The 18,663-nt window shown below is 58.3% G+C and overlaps 1 protein-coding gene across 2 annotated transcripts in view; it reads right to left on the bottom strand.

Annotated features, from left to right (window-relative positions):
- SMOC2 (SPARC related modular calcium binding 2) overlaps positions 1-18,663 on the bottom strand; it is an 86,666-nt gene that overhangs the window by 49,996 nt on the left and 18,007 nt on the right. For both annotated transcript variants that reach the window (XM_037064195.1, XM_037064246.1), the window contains exons 2-4: positions 14,113-14,284; positions 6,024-6,130; positions 5,459-5,558 (exon numbers count right to left, since the gene is read on the bottom strand). In XM_037064195.1, the coding sequence (XP_036920090.1) occupies positions 5,459-5,558; positions 6,024-6,130; positions 14,113-14,284 (379 nt within the window). The remainder of the gene's footprint in view (positions 1-5,458; positions 5,559-6,023; positions 6,131-14,112; positions 14,285-18,663) is intronic.

The following is an 18,663-nucleotide window of genomic DNA, read 5'->3' as shown; positions in this document are numbered from 1 at the left end:
TCTGTCCTCCCCACGGCCCAGGGAGTGCCCTCTCCTTAACTCGCCTCTGCCCACTCCCGGGGCCCTCCCCAGTCAAAACTCCAGCGAAGGCGTCGGACTGGGGCCCAGCCTCAGAAGTCGGCGTGCCGCCTCTCCCGATGGTGTCTGCACGTTCACATTTTACACGGGTGACACACTGGGCTCATCCACAGAAGCACGTACGCGTCAGCGCACAGCGTCACGACCACCAGACATCGGGGCGCGGGCCCAGGACGGGGAGCGGCCCCCACACAGTCCCCCTGCCCCACGCCTCCCTCCGCAGTGACGGCCTCTCCGGCTGTGCATGACCTTGTCTCTGTGGTTCTCCAGCCAAGGGCGCCTGAAGGCAAGAGCTGAGCTCGCCTGACTCTGAATTTTACGTGGCTCTCGGGCTTGTGCTTTGGACCCCTTCATTCATGACCCTGCGGGCGCCACCTGTCAGTGTCACCAAGGGCAGCAGTTCGTCCACAGGACAAACCAGCCACGTGTTCTCTCCAGCCAGAGGCCAGGATGCCCACACGCGCACACAGGACTTGTCGCTGCCCAGGATGCCCCCATGCACGTCTCCTGGAGGGAGTGGCCCTGTCCCCCTTGGCCCCCTGCCGCGGAGACCCTGCTGACACTCCACGCAGGCATCCGTGCCCTCCCCCGGGCCTGGCCTGCCGCTGGGGCGGCTGCATGTGTTCGCGGCAACCACACGCATGCGCACATCCTGAGTGGCAACGACAGTTTATGGCCGAATTTGAAATCTCTTTTCATTTTTTTAATTTTTACTTTTTAAATTACATTTCACGCATTATGGTATTACAGTTGTCCTGATTTTTCCCCCACGCCTGTCTCCACCCAGCTCCTCCCACTCCCTCAGGCAACCCCCCACCACCGCTCATGTCCGTGGGTCACACTGCGAGTCTGTTGGCTTCTCCATGTCCTACACTGTACTTCACACCCCGAGGCTAATCTGTGACCGCCCAATTGTACCTCCTAATCCCTCACTCCTCACCCACCCCCCACAGCCCTGCTCCCGTCTAACAAAGCCCTGTCCCTGTCCACAATTCCGTTTCTGTTGTCCTTGTTTGCTCAGTTTGGTTTTTAGGTTCAATTGCTGATAGATACGTATTTTTTGCCAATTTATTATTACTCATACTTTTCATCCTCTTTTTCTTAGATGAGTCCCTTTACCATTTCATTTAATGCTGCTTTGGTGATGATGAACTCCTTTAGTTTCTCCTTGTCTGGGAAGCTCTTTATCTGCCTTTGATTCTAAGTGATAGCTTTGCTGGGTAGAGCAATCTCGGCTGTAGGTCCCTGCTTCTCAAGAATATTTCTTGCCAGTCCCTCCCAGCCTTTGACAAATTACCTGACCATCTTCTGGGAACTCCCCTGGGGGTAACTAACTTCTTTTCTCTTCCTGCTTTTAAGATTCTCTATCTTTAACCTTTGGCATTTAAATTTGATGTGTCTTGGCACGGGCCTCTTTGCGTCCATCTTGTTTGGGACTCTCTGTGCTTCCTGGACTTGTGTGTCTATCTCCTCCTCCAAATTAGGGAAGTTTTCTTTCATTATTTTTTCAAGTAGGTTTCCAATTTCTTGCGCTCTCTCTTCTCCTCCTGGCACCCCCATGATGCGAATGTTGAGCCTCTTGAACTTGTCCCAGAGGCTGCTTAAACGATTCTCATTTTTGCGAATTCGTTTTTCTTCTTATTGTTCTGATCGGTTGAATTTTTTCTTCCTTATGTTCCCAATCGTTGATTTGATTCTCAGCTTCATCCATTCTACTGTTGTTTCCCTGTAAATTGTTCTTTATTTATTTCAGTTAGTTCTTTATTTATTTCAGTTAGTGTCTCCTTCATTTCTGACTGGGTTTTTTTTATGCTGCTGGGGTCCTCACTAAGTTCCCTGAGCATCCTGATCACCGGTGTTTTGAACTCCGCATCTGATAGATTGCTTATCTCCATTTTGTTGAGTTCTTTTTCTGGAGTTTTGATCTGTTCTTTCATCTGGACCGTGTTTCCTTGTCTCCTCATTTCAGCAGCCTCCCTGTGTTTGTTTCTATGGATTAGGTAGAGCTGCTTTGATGCCCTGTCTTGGTGGTGTGGCCTAAGGCAGTAGGTGTCCTGTGGGGTCCAGTGGCACAGCCTCCCCCATCACTCAGGTTGGGCCACGTGTGGGCTGAGCACACCCTCCTCTTGTAGCTGAGCCTTGAGTGCTGCTGGCACATCAGTGGGAGGGATGTGCCCCGGCCGGAGGCAAGGACTGGCTGTGACCCCTGACCACCAACCTCTGCCCTCCCTGGAGGATCAGCTGTGCAGGGGCAGGTGGTGGTGCTCCAGTGTGGTCTGCAGCTGTCCACTGGGTGTGCTGGCCCTGGGGTTTCCTGGGTGGTGCAAGCCAAGGCCAGCCCCCACCTGTGTTTGCCTGGGGCCACCTGCCTGAGCTATAAAGTGATCTGAGACGGCTGCTACTTGTGCTGGGCTTGGGGATTTCCAGCTGAAGCCAAGCTGTGAATCCAGGCTGCTAGTTCCAGGCCTGGGGCTCACTGAGGCCAGCTGCTGCTTGTTTGAGAGGATTTAGGAGCCAAGACCAGCCATCCACATGGAGAAGCAGCTTGGGTGGGCCCGTGAGGTGGGTGGGGTGGAGTCTCTGGGGATCTCCAAGGCGGGTCAAACAGTGTTAGCCAGGTCGATGGGGTCTCAGACCTGGCACCAGCTTGCCAGCTCCAAGGCTTTGCAGAGGGGAGGGCTCTTAAAAGGACAATGGCCTCTGTCCACCTTGATGCCAGACACTTCAGCCTCTCCCAGTATGTCGCCTGTGCCCTTTCAGCTGCCACCCCGGTGCTGGAGGTCAGAGGGAGCGAGTCTGAGTAGGACAGTCCGTGTGTGGGTCCATCAGGAGGAACTGCTTAGGGCTGCAGCAGCCGCTGCCACCAACTCAATCCCTACTAGATTTGTCGCCAGAAGTCGTGGGCCTTTACCTTCCAGGCACTGGAACCCTGGGCTGGGGGTCCTCGTGGGGGGCTGGACCTGCTCGCTGCTGAGATAGCCCTCCCGAATTTTTATCTGACACACGTGGGTGAGGCACCAGCTCCTTCCGCATCTGCGCCCCTCCCACCAGTCTGGATGGATGTGGTTTCTTTAATTCCATAGTCATCAGACTTCCCTTCAATTTCATTGCTGACGGTTCTGAGTGATGGTTGTTCTGTATTTTAGTTGTAATTTTGATGTGGTTCTGCAAAGAGGCGAGCCATGTCTGCCTATGCCGCCACCTCCAAAATCTCTTTTCTTGATTTTCAAGTTTTCATAGCACAGACTCCCGTGGTAGGGGTCATATAGACCCCAGGACAAGAGGGGCCTATTGAACAGTGATGTGCACCCGGGCTGAATGGACTGGGTGAGCCCCACCACCGTGCCGTGCAGACGGCAGACGGTGCTGGGGAGCCGGGACAGGCAGCAGCTGAAGCGCCAGCGACGGGAGCAGGCGCCCGACACAGAGGCCTGGGGTCTGCGGACGGTGCGTTTGGACCTATGCGGTATCTCCTACCACAGTCGCATGTACAGGGTGCCCCTCACCTGCATCTCTGGAGCATCTGTGAGGTTGTGTGTGCATTTGGGAGACAGAGAAATCACATTCCACAAGTTTATCGTGAGCTCTCATGCCTGTGTGTGCTTGCACACTTGGCCTTCCCAAGACTCTCACCACGACTCTACAGAGTTTCACGCCTGTTCCTAACACAAGCCCCTGCTGTCCCAGCCCAGATATTGGCAGAATAGAAGCATGAACTCAGCTGGGATTAACAGAATTTTCCCATAACTCGGAGGGAGCTGTGGAGTCTGTTAGTACCAGCAGGTGCGAGGCAAGCCCAGCCACGCCCATGTGCAGGTCACAGCCATGGAACTGCGCCAGAGAAGTGCAAACCAACACACTCATGCAGACGGGGCTGGGGGCACCAGTCCGCACTCGGCCTGGACTCGAGCCCTCCGTCCCTGGCCCCTCCTGACAGGCTTTCCCACACAGTGAACTGGACCCTCAGGCGAACTGACAGCCAACTCTTTCTTCCAACACCATCACTTGCACTGAAAAATCCAGGTGGGCAGTACAAGAGCGGGCCATTCCCACACAGTAGGTTGTTTCCGACACCCGGAAACGAGATGGAACACATGGTGGTGTGACGGCAAGAGCAAAGCACGGCGGGGAGAAGGTGGCAAGCTCAGCCCACCTCGCACATGGGTTTCTGAGCCCTCTGAGCTACCACAGGGCTTTTCTGATGGGACCACGGAGGCCACAGAAACAGGCCCCGGTGCGCCTGGGCAGAGCGTGTGCCCCATGGTGGGCGGAAGAGGGTCTGCACGGGAGAGCGTCTTTCAGACCGAGGGACACACACGGCCAGCTCAACCTGGCTTTTTTTCCCCTTTTTTTGTTGACTCCATGAGTTTGTAAAAGAATTATTAGGTGCAATGTTAGCTCACTAAAAATATTTTTTCAGCAATTTTTAGGTCGTGGATGACAACATAGTTTTTAAAAATAATATACTTTCAGGCCACATTATGCTCACCCCACCACTTTCCAGTGATGACCAGTCACTGGAAATATTAGGTTTCGTGTTACCGTTAATTACAGATGTCATCATTCCGGGGCAGTTACGAGTTCTGTACTGTATGTGGCTCCTGCCATAAATGTCTGAATCGAGAGCAGAATTGCTAAGTATAACAGGCCTGCCCTTTACATAGAAAACACGTCTAAAAGCGAACTCTAAATGCAAGCGTTTCAGTGATTTACAAGAAATCGGGAAGGAGGTCCGTGCTTCACCAGGGATCCGTGCTGACACGCACTGCCAGCCTCTGTGGACCTGCCCTCGGAGTCTGATGCCGTGACCGTGACGTCCCTAACGATGAGCTCCTGGGTCTCCCCAGACAACCGATCGAGACGCGAGGCTGCATCCGTTTTCAGACGAAAATGATCCAAATGATTTACAAAGTTTTGGGTAAACTATTAATGGAAAACAGACTGCTTTATAGATCATTCTCTATAAAGAGAATGTGACTGCGTCCGTGCGTTGGGCCCTGATGAGTAACAAGAGCAACACAAACAGGCCGTCTGGAAACAGGGCTGTGAAGAATGAGCCACTATTTCTTTGCAAAAATATACATACAAAACCAGAAATTTTTACTTTTTTTTGCCAAAGAAAATATTTGGTCCTTTCCACTGCTGACTACAACCCTTGTACTTATTTCTGAAAACTGAGGCCTGGCGTGGTTCAGACCCTAATCTTCCACGGGTGAGCCGTCTTAAAAACAGAGGTTTCGTAATATTTTAGGGTTTGTCCGGTGACACAGACCCCTTCCCATCACTCCTCACGAGGCCACTGAAGCTGCCTTTCTTTCCACTTACAAGCAAACACAGTTACAACCATCAGAAAATCACTGGCCAGTTAAGCCAGACCTACCGGGGCACCGGGGTGTCTTGTGGGCCACGGCGGTGCCACTGATGGGCCTCCCATTGGGTGTGACACACCAGCAGTATCCTGTGTAGCTGTGACACTGGACCTGGAGAGATGAGAAGACAGGACACGACGATCAGGACTGGGGGCGCCTCGCTCCCTTCCTCTTGGGGTCCCCGTGCTCCCTCAGTCCTGCCTTTGACCACTCGGTGGGACAGTGTGGTAACCTGGCCGCAGGACCCAGAGGGAAAGCCACGGTGGCCCTTCCTGGACACTAGCGTGCACTGGCCCTGCATAGCTGAGCATCTCATCCTTGCTCCCCTCTTACAAATGGGGAAACTGAGGCCTCCAGGGGGTGACAGCGCGCCCAGGGTTTCCAGTGTGCCCGGTGCAGCGCCAAGACTGGCACCCGGCTGCAGTGGGATGTTCCTTCCCCCCCCCCACGGCTCCCCTACAGGTCCCTCAGGCTTCTGCCCTGCCCCGGCCGCCCTCCACACTCCCCGAGCTCTGACCTGCCCGCCTGCCCGCTTACTCTCCCTTCCCAGGCCACGACACCCCAGAGCCGTCCCACCTGACTGTAGGTGCCGTCGTCACTGCACTCCGGGATGAACACCTGCTGCAGCTCCTTCCGTGCCTGCTCCTGTGTGTACTTCCTCTCGGCCACACACCTGGACACGTCTGCAGGCAGGAACAGAGCAGAGCCCCGGTGATGCGAGGGACGCACGCGAGTCAGAGGGGTGTGGGAACCGCCGAGGCGGGGCAAGGACAGCCTAGAGAAAGGCCTGGTGGCCGAGAGGCAGGTCCCCTCCACACCCAGCGGGAAGGGAGCGGAGCTCAGGGCCGCACACAAAAAGGCTGCAGTGGGTCCTGCCCTCGGTCTCCAGCTGGGGTGCGCGTGGCAGGCAATCCATTGGCTGGTTGATATTTCTCTCTCCGTTGAAGTTTCTCTCTCCCTCCCTTCCTCTCTCTCTAAAAATCAACAGACACATCCTGGGATGAGGACCTAAGAGTCTGACAGTCAGACGGAAGGGTCCCCTCCCCTGCGCCCCTCCCGTTCATTCTGCCTGGCCTTTCAGAGATTCACGTGGAAAGCGCTACCGCAGCAGAGCTCACGGTGAAGCGCATGTCCCTGCTGCGCCGCGGGGAGGGGCTGGGAGGCAACCAACGGCGGGAGCAGAGGGGTGTGAGAGCGCCCGGCGAGCGAAGAAAATTCCGCTCAGGGAATGGGAGCACTGCACTGCCTGGCTCCTCCCAGGGTCCACACGGGTCTCGCGCGTCAGGCTTCACAGAGCGGCCACAGAGCCATCACGGGACGGGAAGCGCCTTCTGGAATGTCACCAACAACGGGGCGGCGGCTCCATGGGGCGGCCGGTGGGCATGGAAACAGTGGGGGGACACTTTGCGGTGTGCACAGCTGTCCAACCACTAAGCTGCACACCGGAAACCCAGGCAAAATAAAATTCAGAGAAAAACCGCATTTCAGCGCCTGTGCTCTCCCTCTGGACCCCACTGGGGGCGCAGTCCGTGGACCGGGTCCTGTCGACCCGTGCGATCCATGCCCACGGAGTGCAAGCCGGCCCTCGGCCCCCAATGGCGCCCACCAGGTCCCTGCCCGAGGCACAGCCCAGCAGACTCGTGCCACCCAGACCAGGAAGGCTACTGGGTCCTGATGCCGGTTTCAGACTCACGGGGGAAGGGGCTGGGGTGTGAGGCTGCCTTAGCCAGGGCCCCGTCTTCCTGACCCTGGTCAACAAAACCTCCCCCAGGAACCTCTGCCACGGGAGGAGGCGCAGCCTCCCCACCACGGCGTCCCTTCCCCACCGAGCCTCGCGCCCTGGGACACCGCGGCAAGCACTGGTTTTTTTCTCTCCGAGCCAGCCTACGTACAGCTCATTTGAATTTTAAAACTTGAAAAGAATGGCTTCCCCGAGTTTTCTTAAGTGTTTCCAGACGTAAATAACAAGTTGTCTCGATCTTCAAGGCCCCGTGGACTCTGAGAGATGCTTCTTCAAACATACCCACTGCCCGGCGTCTTCTGTCGGCGACGTGTTGATTGCCTGGTAGTAAAAACCGCCGGCTCCACACGGGACCATCTGGGCAGCAGCCCTGGCTCCCGGCCAGGGTGAGAGCATGGAGGCGGGGCGGGGATCAGTGCCGCACAGAGCCTGCTGCGGGGGTCGCTGGCCTGGGCAGCCATGACGGGGGTGGGGCGGCTCGCCTGCCTTAGGGGCCTGAGTGCTGGAGCAACCCTCGCGGGCTGAGGGCCTCCCACCCCGACCGACGCTGGGCCCGGCCGGCCAGGCCTCAGCAACATGTGGTTTTAATGCGCTCTGTGTTTTTGCTGCGGAGAAATCGCTGCTTCGCTGGACTCCAGGCCTTTTTTGGGAGAGCCTGCGGTTCGACTGGCGAAAGGGGAAAGTGATATGGGTCCCAGCTCGCCAGGCCTCCGCGCGGGCGGGTGGAAGGAGTTACAAATTACATCCAACGTTTGAACTCTTGTGGAGCACGCCAAAAACATTCGCTTTCCAAACCACTCACGGGCCCGCTCCCGGCGTAAACGCCTTCTTTTTAGAGACGCCCCCTTGGCCACTGGCCAGAGAGCCCTCCAAGCTGCAGCGTTTGGCAGGGCTCTAAGTTCCAGGTTCATGTCTGACCGGGCTGACCGCTCAGTCAGAGGGAGCAAGGAGGACCCAGCAGCGAACTCACAGGCCTGTCCCTCGTCCCTCAGACATAAGTCCACCGTCACCTGCCCCGTACAGACGCGGTGGCCTCAAGCACCTGCCTGAGGGTCCCCATTCCGGACACCCCGGCTCTGGCACCAGAGTTCACTCTGGAGAAGTCAGGCCGCAGCCCTCGGAGTCTGTTCTGCCAAAACACCCAGAACACTGGGCGATTCCACGCAAAGCCAGTAACAGCAGCCGTGCGTTGCTTTTGTCCCGTCGGCCATCACAGAGAAGTGAGCCCGGTGACGTGCACCTGTGCTTCAGCAGGCCCAGGTGGCAGCAGGTGTGCCCGCCCCGCCCCAAGCACTAGCGACACCCCGAACGGCTCCCGGGCGCACTGGACCCGCACAGCCGAGCCTGCCGCCCGCCCTGAACGGCGCCCGAAAGAACCACGGAGCCCATGTGCACACACCAGAGACTAAATTGCACACCCCTCCTCACGCACATCAAAGCATTAAGCCCAACTTCAACACTGCATTCTCTGGACTGTGCGTTTTTTCCCGCCACTTTCTGGGAGCGGGACAGAACGGTGCGACGTCGTCCCTTGCGGCTGTGCTCGCAGGTGACGAGATTCCTCCGTGTGTTGTTCCTGCTCCGTGCTCCTGTGAGGGGCAGCAGGGTCCTGGCCGCCCGGAGGCCTTGCTGCAGTTCCACTCTCGACACCTCGTGTTGCCAGTTGGAAACTTAAACCCTCGGAACACAAGCATCCTCATTTTTTTCACTGTGGGACAACGACACAACACAGAAGCCCGCCATCTTAACCGTTTTGAAGGGTGTGATTCATTGAGTGCACCCACAGTGCCGTGTGACCACCGCTCTGCCCAGCCCCCCCCCAGAACACCCTCCCCCAAAGGAAACCGGGCCCGGCCCACTGTCCCTCTGCTCTGCCGACGCGGCACATTTCACATGAATGCAATCACGAGCGGTCGGCGCGGATTCCTCGACCGAATTCTTTCCCCAGCACATGTTCAGGGTCATTCACGTGGCGTGCGTCCCCAGCCCCCACTCCTTTCTCTTGGCTGAAAAACGCCCTGCGGTGTGGACAGACCACGGCGTGTTCCCCTGGCAGGCTGCGGGTGGGCACGGTGGCCGGTCCCGCTGGGTCTGCTGTGGATCTCGGTGAGACGGTCTCTCCCGGCCAAGTCTCCGTCTGAACGCCTGCTTTCCAGTCTCCTGCGTCCAAACAAGGAGGGACCTGCTGGGTTCTGACCACTCCGTGTCCACCTTGCAGAGAGGCCACCCGACTATTTCCCATGAAGCAGACCCGCTGCACGGCCCTGCCCACTGAACCGGGCTCTCAGGCATCCACAGCCTCCCCGGGGTCGTTTGCTGTCTCCTGCATTTCCAGTCGCTGTGGCCTCCCTGGGTGTGAAGCAGTGCGCCGCAGCTTCCGGGCTCACAGCGGTTCTTAAGCTGCAGTCGGTTTATACCTCGAAGGAAAATTCATCTCAACTAAAAGTCGAACATTAATACCTTAATTCAATCAAATTATTGATCCCATCTTCTTCTAACCAAAGACTTGAATCACTCTACTAGACCCAAGGAAAACCCTTCGACACAAATTCGGTCACACGGCGTTTTACCGGCCCACAAGGTTGGAGGTCAGGCTCCCAGAGAACGGAGGGACTCTGGGCTTCGTGGCTCTATGGGCATCGATAAGGGAAACAATACGTAAAACATTGCTCCCTTCTCAGGGCAGACAGACATGCAGGAACCACCATCACCAGGGCCAAGACCCAAGCCCTGCCCACCTGCCCCACAGCCAGTTGGCCAGGGGGCCCAACCGTCCCCAACTGTCCCTGGTCCTGTCACTTAAAAGCCGGGGGAAGTAGGTGTCACCATCTGAAATGCATGAAGAAAGAGACAAAGGGCCACTGCAAACCCCTGGGTGCGTAACTGGCATTGCCAGGTCACGAAGGACACCGATGAGACAGACTGCGAACTACCGAGAGGCCACACCGAAGGGCCCAGCCCATCCCTGGAGCTCCTGTGGGACCCAGCGGGTCACTGACAGCCAGGACTGTCGACGCCTCAAAACACGTCCTGGCCCGAGCAGGCGCCCAACGCTTCTTTGCGGGCTCTCCGTACAACCGGGTGGATTTCCAAAACGCGCCTTCAGCTCTGCCAGCGGGACGCACGGCCCCTGAGCCCAGGGTCCCGAGAGGGCAGCAGCAGGGGGCCGGCCTCCAGGCACAGGGGCTCCCGTCTGACCCCAACAGCTGCTCTGACCACCACCAAGACCTGAGGGGCCCCGCATCTGCGGAGCTGCGGAGAAGGTTCTGGCACAAGGAAGGCCAGCGCTCTGTCAGAGTGGACAGAGCCAGCGGCATCAGGAGCGGGCCCTGGGGCTGCTGTGCGGTCCCATCAAGCTGGGCAGAGGAAACTCCCGAGTCTGAGCTGCCCTGGGGTTCTCGGAACACAACACAAGGGTGACAATAACAGTGACAACCTCTAGTCCAGGCCGCCAGGACCACGTTGCCGACTCCTGCCTGTCGCGTCCCACGGAGACCAGCTCGGGCGGTCCCTGCGTGAGTGACCCTGACGGCGGCGGCCAGGGGACCCCGGCAGCACACAGCGGTGACGATCGGGCAGCTTCTGAAACGGCGCCCCCCTCACACACGGGCCCGTGCGAGGCTCAGTCTCGGAAAGGCTCCGGGAAGTTGCGTTTGTCAGGAGAGCTCATTTCCAGAAACCTCAGAGTCCAAGGTCTCCTGGCACTCGACTTTGCTTCTTCTGTTTCCTTTTGGCTTTTTTGTTTCATGCCAGAAACTTGCTGAAAAGAAAGACAGTCCCAGAAGTCTCAGATCAACAGGAAACGTCACTGTGTTTGCTGAGTTCGGAGAACGCAGACCCCCCTGGTTTCGGAGGAGGTGGAAGGAGCGTGCATCTTCGTGACGGCGGCCCCTCGGCTCAGCTGCGCGACCCAACAGGGACCGAGGCTTCCAGGTCGTCTCCCTGCAGTGTGTCCAACGGGGACGGGCCGGTGGGGCTGTCGCCTCCCAGACCTGTGACAACAGCCTCAGAGCAGGCCACTCGCTCGGCCCTCCACACTGGGATGCACCGGCCAACCTCAACGCAGGAAAAATCCGGAGAAAAGTCGATGGGCGCCTGAGTGACCTGAGTGACATCACGGACACACACACAACCCCTCTCCCTCCCCCACACTCACAGGAAAGCCCCCCCCCGCCCGGGGCTGTGCCCACAGGCAGAGAACAGAAGGAAGTCAGGGCATCGTCTGATTCTGCTCAGTGCCTTCCGCCCATCGCCCAGCCTCACCCTGCCCACCTGGTCACCCAGAACCATGTCCGCCCACTGGGGCTCGGGCTGGGCAAGGGCCAATGCACGCTGACAGTCAGGGACAGCCCGTGTGACAACGGGTCCCCATGACAAGGTCCTATTTCTGCCAGGAGCCAAGAGCCAGGCACGAGGCTGCTTCTGGGGTGACCCTGATTGAAGACTGAACCCCCAGCTGGAACAGACTCACGCCCGGCCCCCCAGCCCCGCCTGCCGGGTGCGCGTGGCCTGGCGACCTTGGGCCCTGACGCCGGCCCGTGCTCTCTCGCTGCCGCAGCGTTTGCCCCCACCCCGCCGCCCCGGGCCGCCTAAGCGGCAAACACGCGTGACTCTGCAGCCTGCGGGGGAAGCCCGTGCCCCCCACTTTAATCCCTTCGATTTAGATCGAGTTTGCTTTCAGGAGGCTTCATCTTCACCTGCTTCCCCCTTGGTGCATTTTCTTGTGCTATGAGCTTACGGCAGGAAATTTGTTGGGCAAAGTGAATGAGAACCCCCACCAGGGGACTGAACCTGGATAATCACCCCAGAAAAATTAGGCTGGGTGCAAGCACATGCGGGCTGACAGAGGGGCCACCAAACAGGACACCTGCCTTCCTCTCAAACCCACCTTCCCTGCCCAACCCGGGGCTGGCCCTGCAGGTGGGCGTGGCCGAGGTCCCAGGTAGAAGGCTCCAAGGGCGACCTCAGGAACCTGCAGGACACAGGGCTCTGGCCTGCGTCTCCTTGATCCATCCCAGCTGCCAGAGGCCTGGCTGACACGGAGGGCCAACCGGGAAGTGTCCTGGGGGCCTCCGACCGCATGCAATGGCCTCACTGGAAGGGCACAGTTTTTTTAGAGAAAAACTGAAGGTAAAATTCAGACTTCACGGCTCTTGTTTTCACAGGCAAGGTCAGCATGGTCGATGGCTTCCAGAAGCTTCTCTGAAGGGTCCACCCTACACTTGCATTTATTCTGGAATTGCTGCTGATGGCTCAGCACAGACCGCGGAGCTGTGTCCCTGCACTCACCCCACTTGGGGCTGCAGGACACCCCACTTTCCCCAGGGACGAGTGGGAAGCCACAGCACAGGGAGACAGGATTAACATTACTTTTTCCACCTGGCAGGAACAGGCCCCTTCACTGCACGTGTCCCGTGTGGAGCAGGCCAGGTAGGGGACACCCTGGCTGGCCGGTGATGGCGCCGTCACCTGGGGGCCCAGGGACCCAGTCCAGGGAGCAGTGGAGGTGCAGAGGGGGCAGGGGAGTTGGGCTCGCCTTCCAGCACACACTGTTTCCACCCGTCCATCCTTTTTCTCCTCTACTGTTTACAGCTCTCACCTCCCCCGGGCTCAGACAGATCCCCAAATCTAACAGCACCCCGCCATCTGCTTGCTCTTCCCTCCCCCCACCCTGCGATGCCCCTGTAGGTGATATCCCCACTGAGCTTCTGCCCTGGGACCCTCGGGACTCCTTCGGTGGAAGTGGAGGAGGGGCCCCGGCTCCCAGGCACTGACCTGAGAGCCGCAGCTCCGTCCCCAGGGGAGGAGTGGGACTCAGCTTCAGAAGCCAGATGATCTGCCCGCAGAGCCTGCTGTCTGCCCCAGCCCCAGCCCCAGTCTCGGCCCTGTCCTCTCTGGGCCCAGATGCCAAGGGTCCCGAAACACTCTGACCCTGAGCAAAGCACAGGGACAGAAAGAGCCTCAGTGACATGCAACTGTCAGTGACGGGTAGCGCCCAGGTGCATGCTGGGAGGGAGCCCGTCCCCCCCAGCTGGCGCCCATGGAGTGGCAGCAAATGCACTCAGGGGCAGAGCTCGTCACCCGTGGGGCACGGGCAGTGGCCCCAGGACCGGAGACCTCAGTGCCGGAATGCAGAGCTTTTTCCAGGGGGTGCTCGAGGAGCCAGGCCCAGGTCTAAGGAACGGGGAATTCTGTCTCTGTCACCTACAGGAGTGACTCAAACCTGTCACCCAGGACACGGCACCAGGGCTGGGAGAAAAAGCAAACTGCACAGCGCTGTCCAAGCCAGAGGCCGGGACCACAGCGTCCAACCACTGGGTCCTACAGTGAGGCAGCGGGAACCATCTTGAAGCTCCGTGGGGTCTTTTCTCCGGAAAAAGAGGGAAGGAGGTTGGTTCTCTTTCTGAGCACGACTGTGTCGCTGTCTGAAACATCAGCACACTCTGCAGAGTCCAGCCCTTCGTCGGCGCGGGGAGCCCATCAGCACGTCAGGGCACACACGGCACTGAACGCCCCCCCACCCCTCAGAAATCACACATGTCGAATTAGCACCAAAACACCACAAAGAAGCCCACAAGCTAGTGTGCACCCCCCTCGTTTTGCTAACCAGCGAAACGAGAAAAAGAGGGGAAAACAGAATGAGCCCCAGTGAAAACCATTTTAGAAGACTTTGGAAATGTTCTGTGAGACCCGCAGACGAGTTTGTGCCAAGGCGTCACGCAACACGCTAAGGAAAGTGAGCTTGAATCGAGTGAAAATGACCCTGCTCTTCTTCAGTCCTAGGAATTCTTCTTCCTTGCGCGCTCCGAGAAACATTCGCCACCGTGAACCTCGTCAGTCCTTGCCCATAACAGGGCATCGCAGCTGCGCAGAAAGCCCACGGGCGGGCCTTGCCACGCGGGACGCCCGCGCGCACACACTCACCTCGGCAGTTTCCTCGGTACGCAATTTCCAGCTGGGGGTCTTTGCACTTGGCACGCTGGAACTCACAGCGGGACAGGAAGGTCCTCCCGTCGGACGCGCAGAGAGGCTTCTGGGAGGAGCCCCCGCAGTCCAGGCTGCAGTCTTTGTCTTTGTCCTGATCGACTCGCAGGAACTTCGGGGGGAGAGAAAGAGGCTGATGAACATGGAGGAACGTCCTCTGCCGCAAACACGCGGAGACCAGAGGCCACTTCCTGCCAGGGGACCACTGCCAGAAGCACCAGGGGAACCTCTGAAAATTTTGTCTTAAAAAAATGCAGACATGTATTGGTTTGAGAGAGAGGAAAAGAGAGAGAAAGATAAACACCGGTCAGTTGCCTTCCACACGCTGGGGATCGAACCCACAACCTTTTGGTGCCCCGGACGACGCCCAGCCAACTGAGTCCCCCAGCCAGGGCAGACGGAGCTCTGAAAATGCCAAGCTGGCATCTGATTCCAAACATCTCCATCACCGATAGCTCCTCCCAGTCAGAATCTGGGGCTGAATCGCTCTCTGAGCACCGAAGGGCGTGGAAACGGCCCACGTGTGCGTGGAGGCTGTGTCGCCCTGAAGTCTGATAGCAGTGATCAACCCGGAACTTGTCCACAGGGTTGCTGGTTCACCCCACCTCCACCCGGCTTGGCCTCGTCCGGGGAGCTAGGAGTGGCCACCCGGGATCGGGTGGCAGGCTCACTTAAGGAAACGGCCTGGGTCCCCAGCATCCCACTCAGAACTAACCGTCTCCCAGCAGGGGCGGGGGTTCACCTGCAGCTCCCACGCTGCCCATCTCTGACAGCGGGTGGCGCTCCCCACCCACCCCAACCCCCAGCCCCAGCCCACGTGCCCCCACCACAGTCCAGCCTGGTCCCCTGTCCCACCAGACAGGACAGCCACCTTGAAGGCAGGTCTCAGGAAGCCCTAGGCAGGCTCCGGACTGGGTGTGCCCTAGACAGGGCGAGCGGAACACTCGTGAGGTCAGAGCTGAGCTTATCACTGCCTGCTGCCTGGCAGCAGGGCCCCAGGCGCCTGCACACACCTGAACGGGTTTACCTGGCAGGTTTCTGAGACAGACCCAGGGCCGCTCGGAGTGGCCCGTGCCTGACCCAGAGGGACTCTCGTCCGCTTGTTCCTCATCAGTAAGAGAGGAAGGAAATTCGCCTCTTGAAAAGATACCAAAACGCCCTGCTTCCCTGCCGCCAGGAGCTCTGAGGGTCCCTGTTTAAAAGTTAACGGAGGGCAGAGGGTCTGGGGGAGGGAGGGCCCCAGGGAGGGGCACTGCGCCGCAGCCACAGCTGAAGCAGGAGTGCAGGCAGGCGGGACCCTCAGAGCCCCCACCCCAGGGCCCCAGAGGGAGCGGTGGCCCACTGCGGCTGGGCAGCCAGGGTTTCCAGCGTTGCAGCCTGTCTGCATGGGGGGCTGCAGATGCCACCCAGCGTGCTCCCCTCCAGATTTCGGGCACGAAATGCCTGGAGGCAGCGGGTCTCCCTGCAGTGGGGCCCCTGGGCATGGGACAGAGGCCTTCCCAGTGGCTCCAGCCCACACCGCACGCCTTCATTTTTCACTGGGTGAGACAATCTGCACTCGTGTTGGCCGAGAGTCAAGTGAAAACAGAGCATTGCCTTTTTTGGGTTTGCAAAACTTTGCTCTTTTCCTTTAAAATGGGCAGAGCAAGCACGAAAGCACATTGGATTGAATTCTGTCACCAAAGAGTGCGCAGGCCCTCCGCCCACTTCCGCCGGTCGGTGGTGAGGTCCCAGCTGGGGGGGCGCCCAGCAGCCTGGCAGGCCTGTGGGGTGAGGACCCTTGGTGTCTTCCCTCAGGAGGTCCATCACCCGCTGACCTGCACCCCTGCCTCTATGGTCCTCCTGAGCACGGGAGCGCTTGGGGACCATTCTCCTAGAGCAGCTGTGAGACAGACAGAGGCCAAGACAGAGAGGGAGAGAGGCAGAGAGACACTGCCGAGGGAGGCAGAGGGAGGCAGAGGGAGGCGGCAACGACACCGAGCACATCGCAGCAGGTCACGGACCCGGGCCCACACAGGAGCACCCCATCTTCCCTTTGTGATGGGGCACCGGAATGCCGGACTCAGCCCTGCTCGTTTCTCTGCGGGAGAGGTGGTCTGCCCGAGTTCCCTGACACCCAGAGTGAGGAAATGCGGATGACTTAGGGCCAGACATCTAATTATCACTTTCTCTAAGTGGAAACAGACAGCCTCTACACCTTCAGTACAAAAAACCCCAAACCCTAGCATCTGGCACTTGGAATTTGACCGTAACTCTCGATAATGTGGAGGTGTGGAACTAACAATGGGGCCATTCTTTGTCGGAAATCGGAGAACACACACTCGGTGCACGTTGCTCCCCGCCCTGTTTTTAACTGCAATTAACCTCCGAGGGAGGCGCTGCACAGAGGAACGTAGCTGCTGAGTGGAGGGGACAGGCCAGGCCCTTCGGGGGAAAGGCAGGGCTCCGGGTCTGAAGAATTCTCTTTACTGAAGCGGCTCGGTGGAGAGGCTTCAAACCAGTTCTGATCAAAGGCACTTTGCCAAACCCAGGGTGGAATCTGTTGGACCTTGAGCTCCACTGTTAGCAAAGTAACCGGCTCAGGGGGCGGCGGCCTCTCCGCTCCTGCTCCCACCCAGCACGGTGTTTGCACAGGTGCGTGGAGGGGGAGGGGCGCGGGGGGAGCGTCCGTGCCCCCTGGCCCCACACGGCACCGCGAGCGGGTCGCACACAAGGGGATCTGCGCGTGATCTGCATTTTGCTTACCAAATGCATGGGTCCGAGCCAGAAAAAGTTGGAACAAAACCAAGACATTTAGGAAACAGGTTAAAACGCTCTTCAAACCCGAGCACCATGGATTTTCCCACCATCATGTTGATGGAAGACATTTTTTACTGATCCTGATGTGGGCCCACATGTGGTCCCGGGAAACGTTCGGGAAACGCCTCTGAAATGCGTCACTGCTCTGCTCTGCGGTGTGCAAAAGCCAGAATCTCTCACACGGAGCCGCTGGGCAGCGGGTGCCACTTCCCGGAGCACCTGCTCAGACCACGGGTGAGGCTCGCACTCTGGGAGAGGGGGCAGAGGCGCTGTGAGGGCGACGGGGCAACTGGGGGCAACTGGGGGCAACTCCGGGCAGGTGGTCCCAAATGCAAGCCTATTTCAAAGAGTCATTTCTCCATCTTAAGGCCCGAGCTGCTCCAGGTCTCGGAAGGTGTTCTTGACTTTATCCCCTAAGTGGAGAACCTAACTCTACAATGCAAATGTGGAGATTGTTCTAGAGCCTCTTCCATGTAGCTTCAAGGCTACAGTGAAACATGAGTTTCCTCTGGGGGGTGTTTCCTCCCAGAGGGCTGTAGCCACTCACTCACTGGTTCACTGCTCACGCACTCACCCACCCACTCATTCATTCACTGGCTCACGCATTCGCTCACTCATGTACCCACTCAATTCACTCACTCGTTTGCAGAAAGTAAGATAAACCAATTTGTTACAGAAAACACCCACTTCAGCATTTTACTGTCTTCGCCTCCAGTCTTACACTCCGTGAGCACAAAGCCTCCTCCTTTTAGGAAAACTCAGATCCAGCTTGAACTGAACCTACCAAATAACTTCTACCGCTCTCTGTCGGGCTGCTCCCGGCCTCCAAGGGCATGAGGACGCAAAGGAGGGAGGGTCTGCCTGGGGCTTCAAGCCGAGAGGACGGAAAATCTGGGACCACCCACGCACACCACATCACTGGGACCAGGCGTGATCACGTCACCTGGGACTGTGTGTGACTGCCAAGTCCAGTGGAGAGAGCGGTTTTTTCAGGAAAGACACAGGAAGAAAATGAGGGGCCATTGACCAGGGTCGATGGAAGGGGACGCCTGTCACAGGAGAAGAGGACCCCACCGGTGGTGTGACAGGTGGGGCAGGGTGACACAGGGGCTGGAGCCACGTCCCCGAGAGCCACCCACCAGCAGAATTGTGTGCCCAGCGCGGGGCACCCAGACAGGCCTTCAACGAACCCAGAGAAGCATGGTGGCAACAGCCTGGCTGAGATGCCAGGAACAGGGGACGTGGGGGCCGCTGACGTCCCCCCCACTGACCGTGCTGCCTTGTCGGAATGGACACGAGGCTCCTCCAAGCTGTTCTGCAGACTCCTTACCGCCCCCGGCCCCCTGACCCAACTTTTCCCAGAGTGCTTGTTGTTCTGTCTTCGGGGTCACATTCTACACGGGGCTTGGGGTTCGCAGCCCCACTACGGGGGAGGGGCACGCGCTGCCTGTACTTCCTGCTCGAAAGCCGCTTCTCCCCGCGATGTTCCTTCTGACTCCTGTCCCCTCCCCACCTCCCACCAGCACTAATTTCAGTAAGGAAAACACAAATGTGTGTGCTGCTTAGTGCTTCTTTACGTGAAGAAATCTCTAGGATCGTTCATCGTTCCTGGTAAACGTTCCTTGAATTCAGTGAGAACGGTATTACCCTCAAACTCTGCTTAATGAAGCGTCCCGCGGGCTGTTCCCTTAA

This window comes from Sturnira hondurensis, unplaced genomic scaffold (assembly GCF_014824575.4).
Source record: "Sturnira hondurensis isolate 20B ecotype Veracruz unplaced genomic scaffold, ASM1482457v3 Scaffold0000167, whole genome shotgun sequence".
Classification (NCBI taxonomy): Eukaryota; Metazoa; Chordata; class Mammalia; order Chiroptera; family Phyllostomidae; genus Sturnira; species Sturnira hondurensis.
The sequence above is the reverse complement of the archived record's forward strand: the minus strand, read 5'-3'. Positions and strand labels throughout refer to the sequence as shown.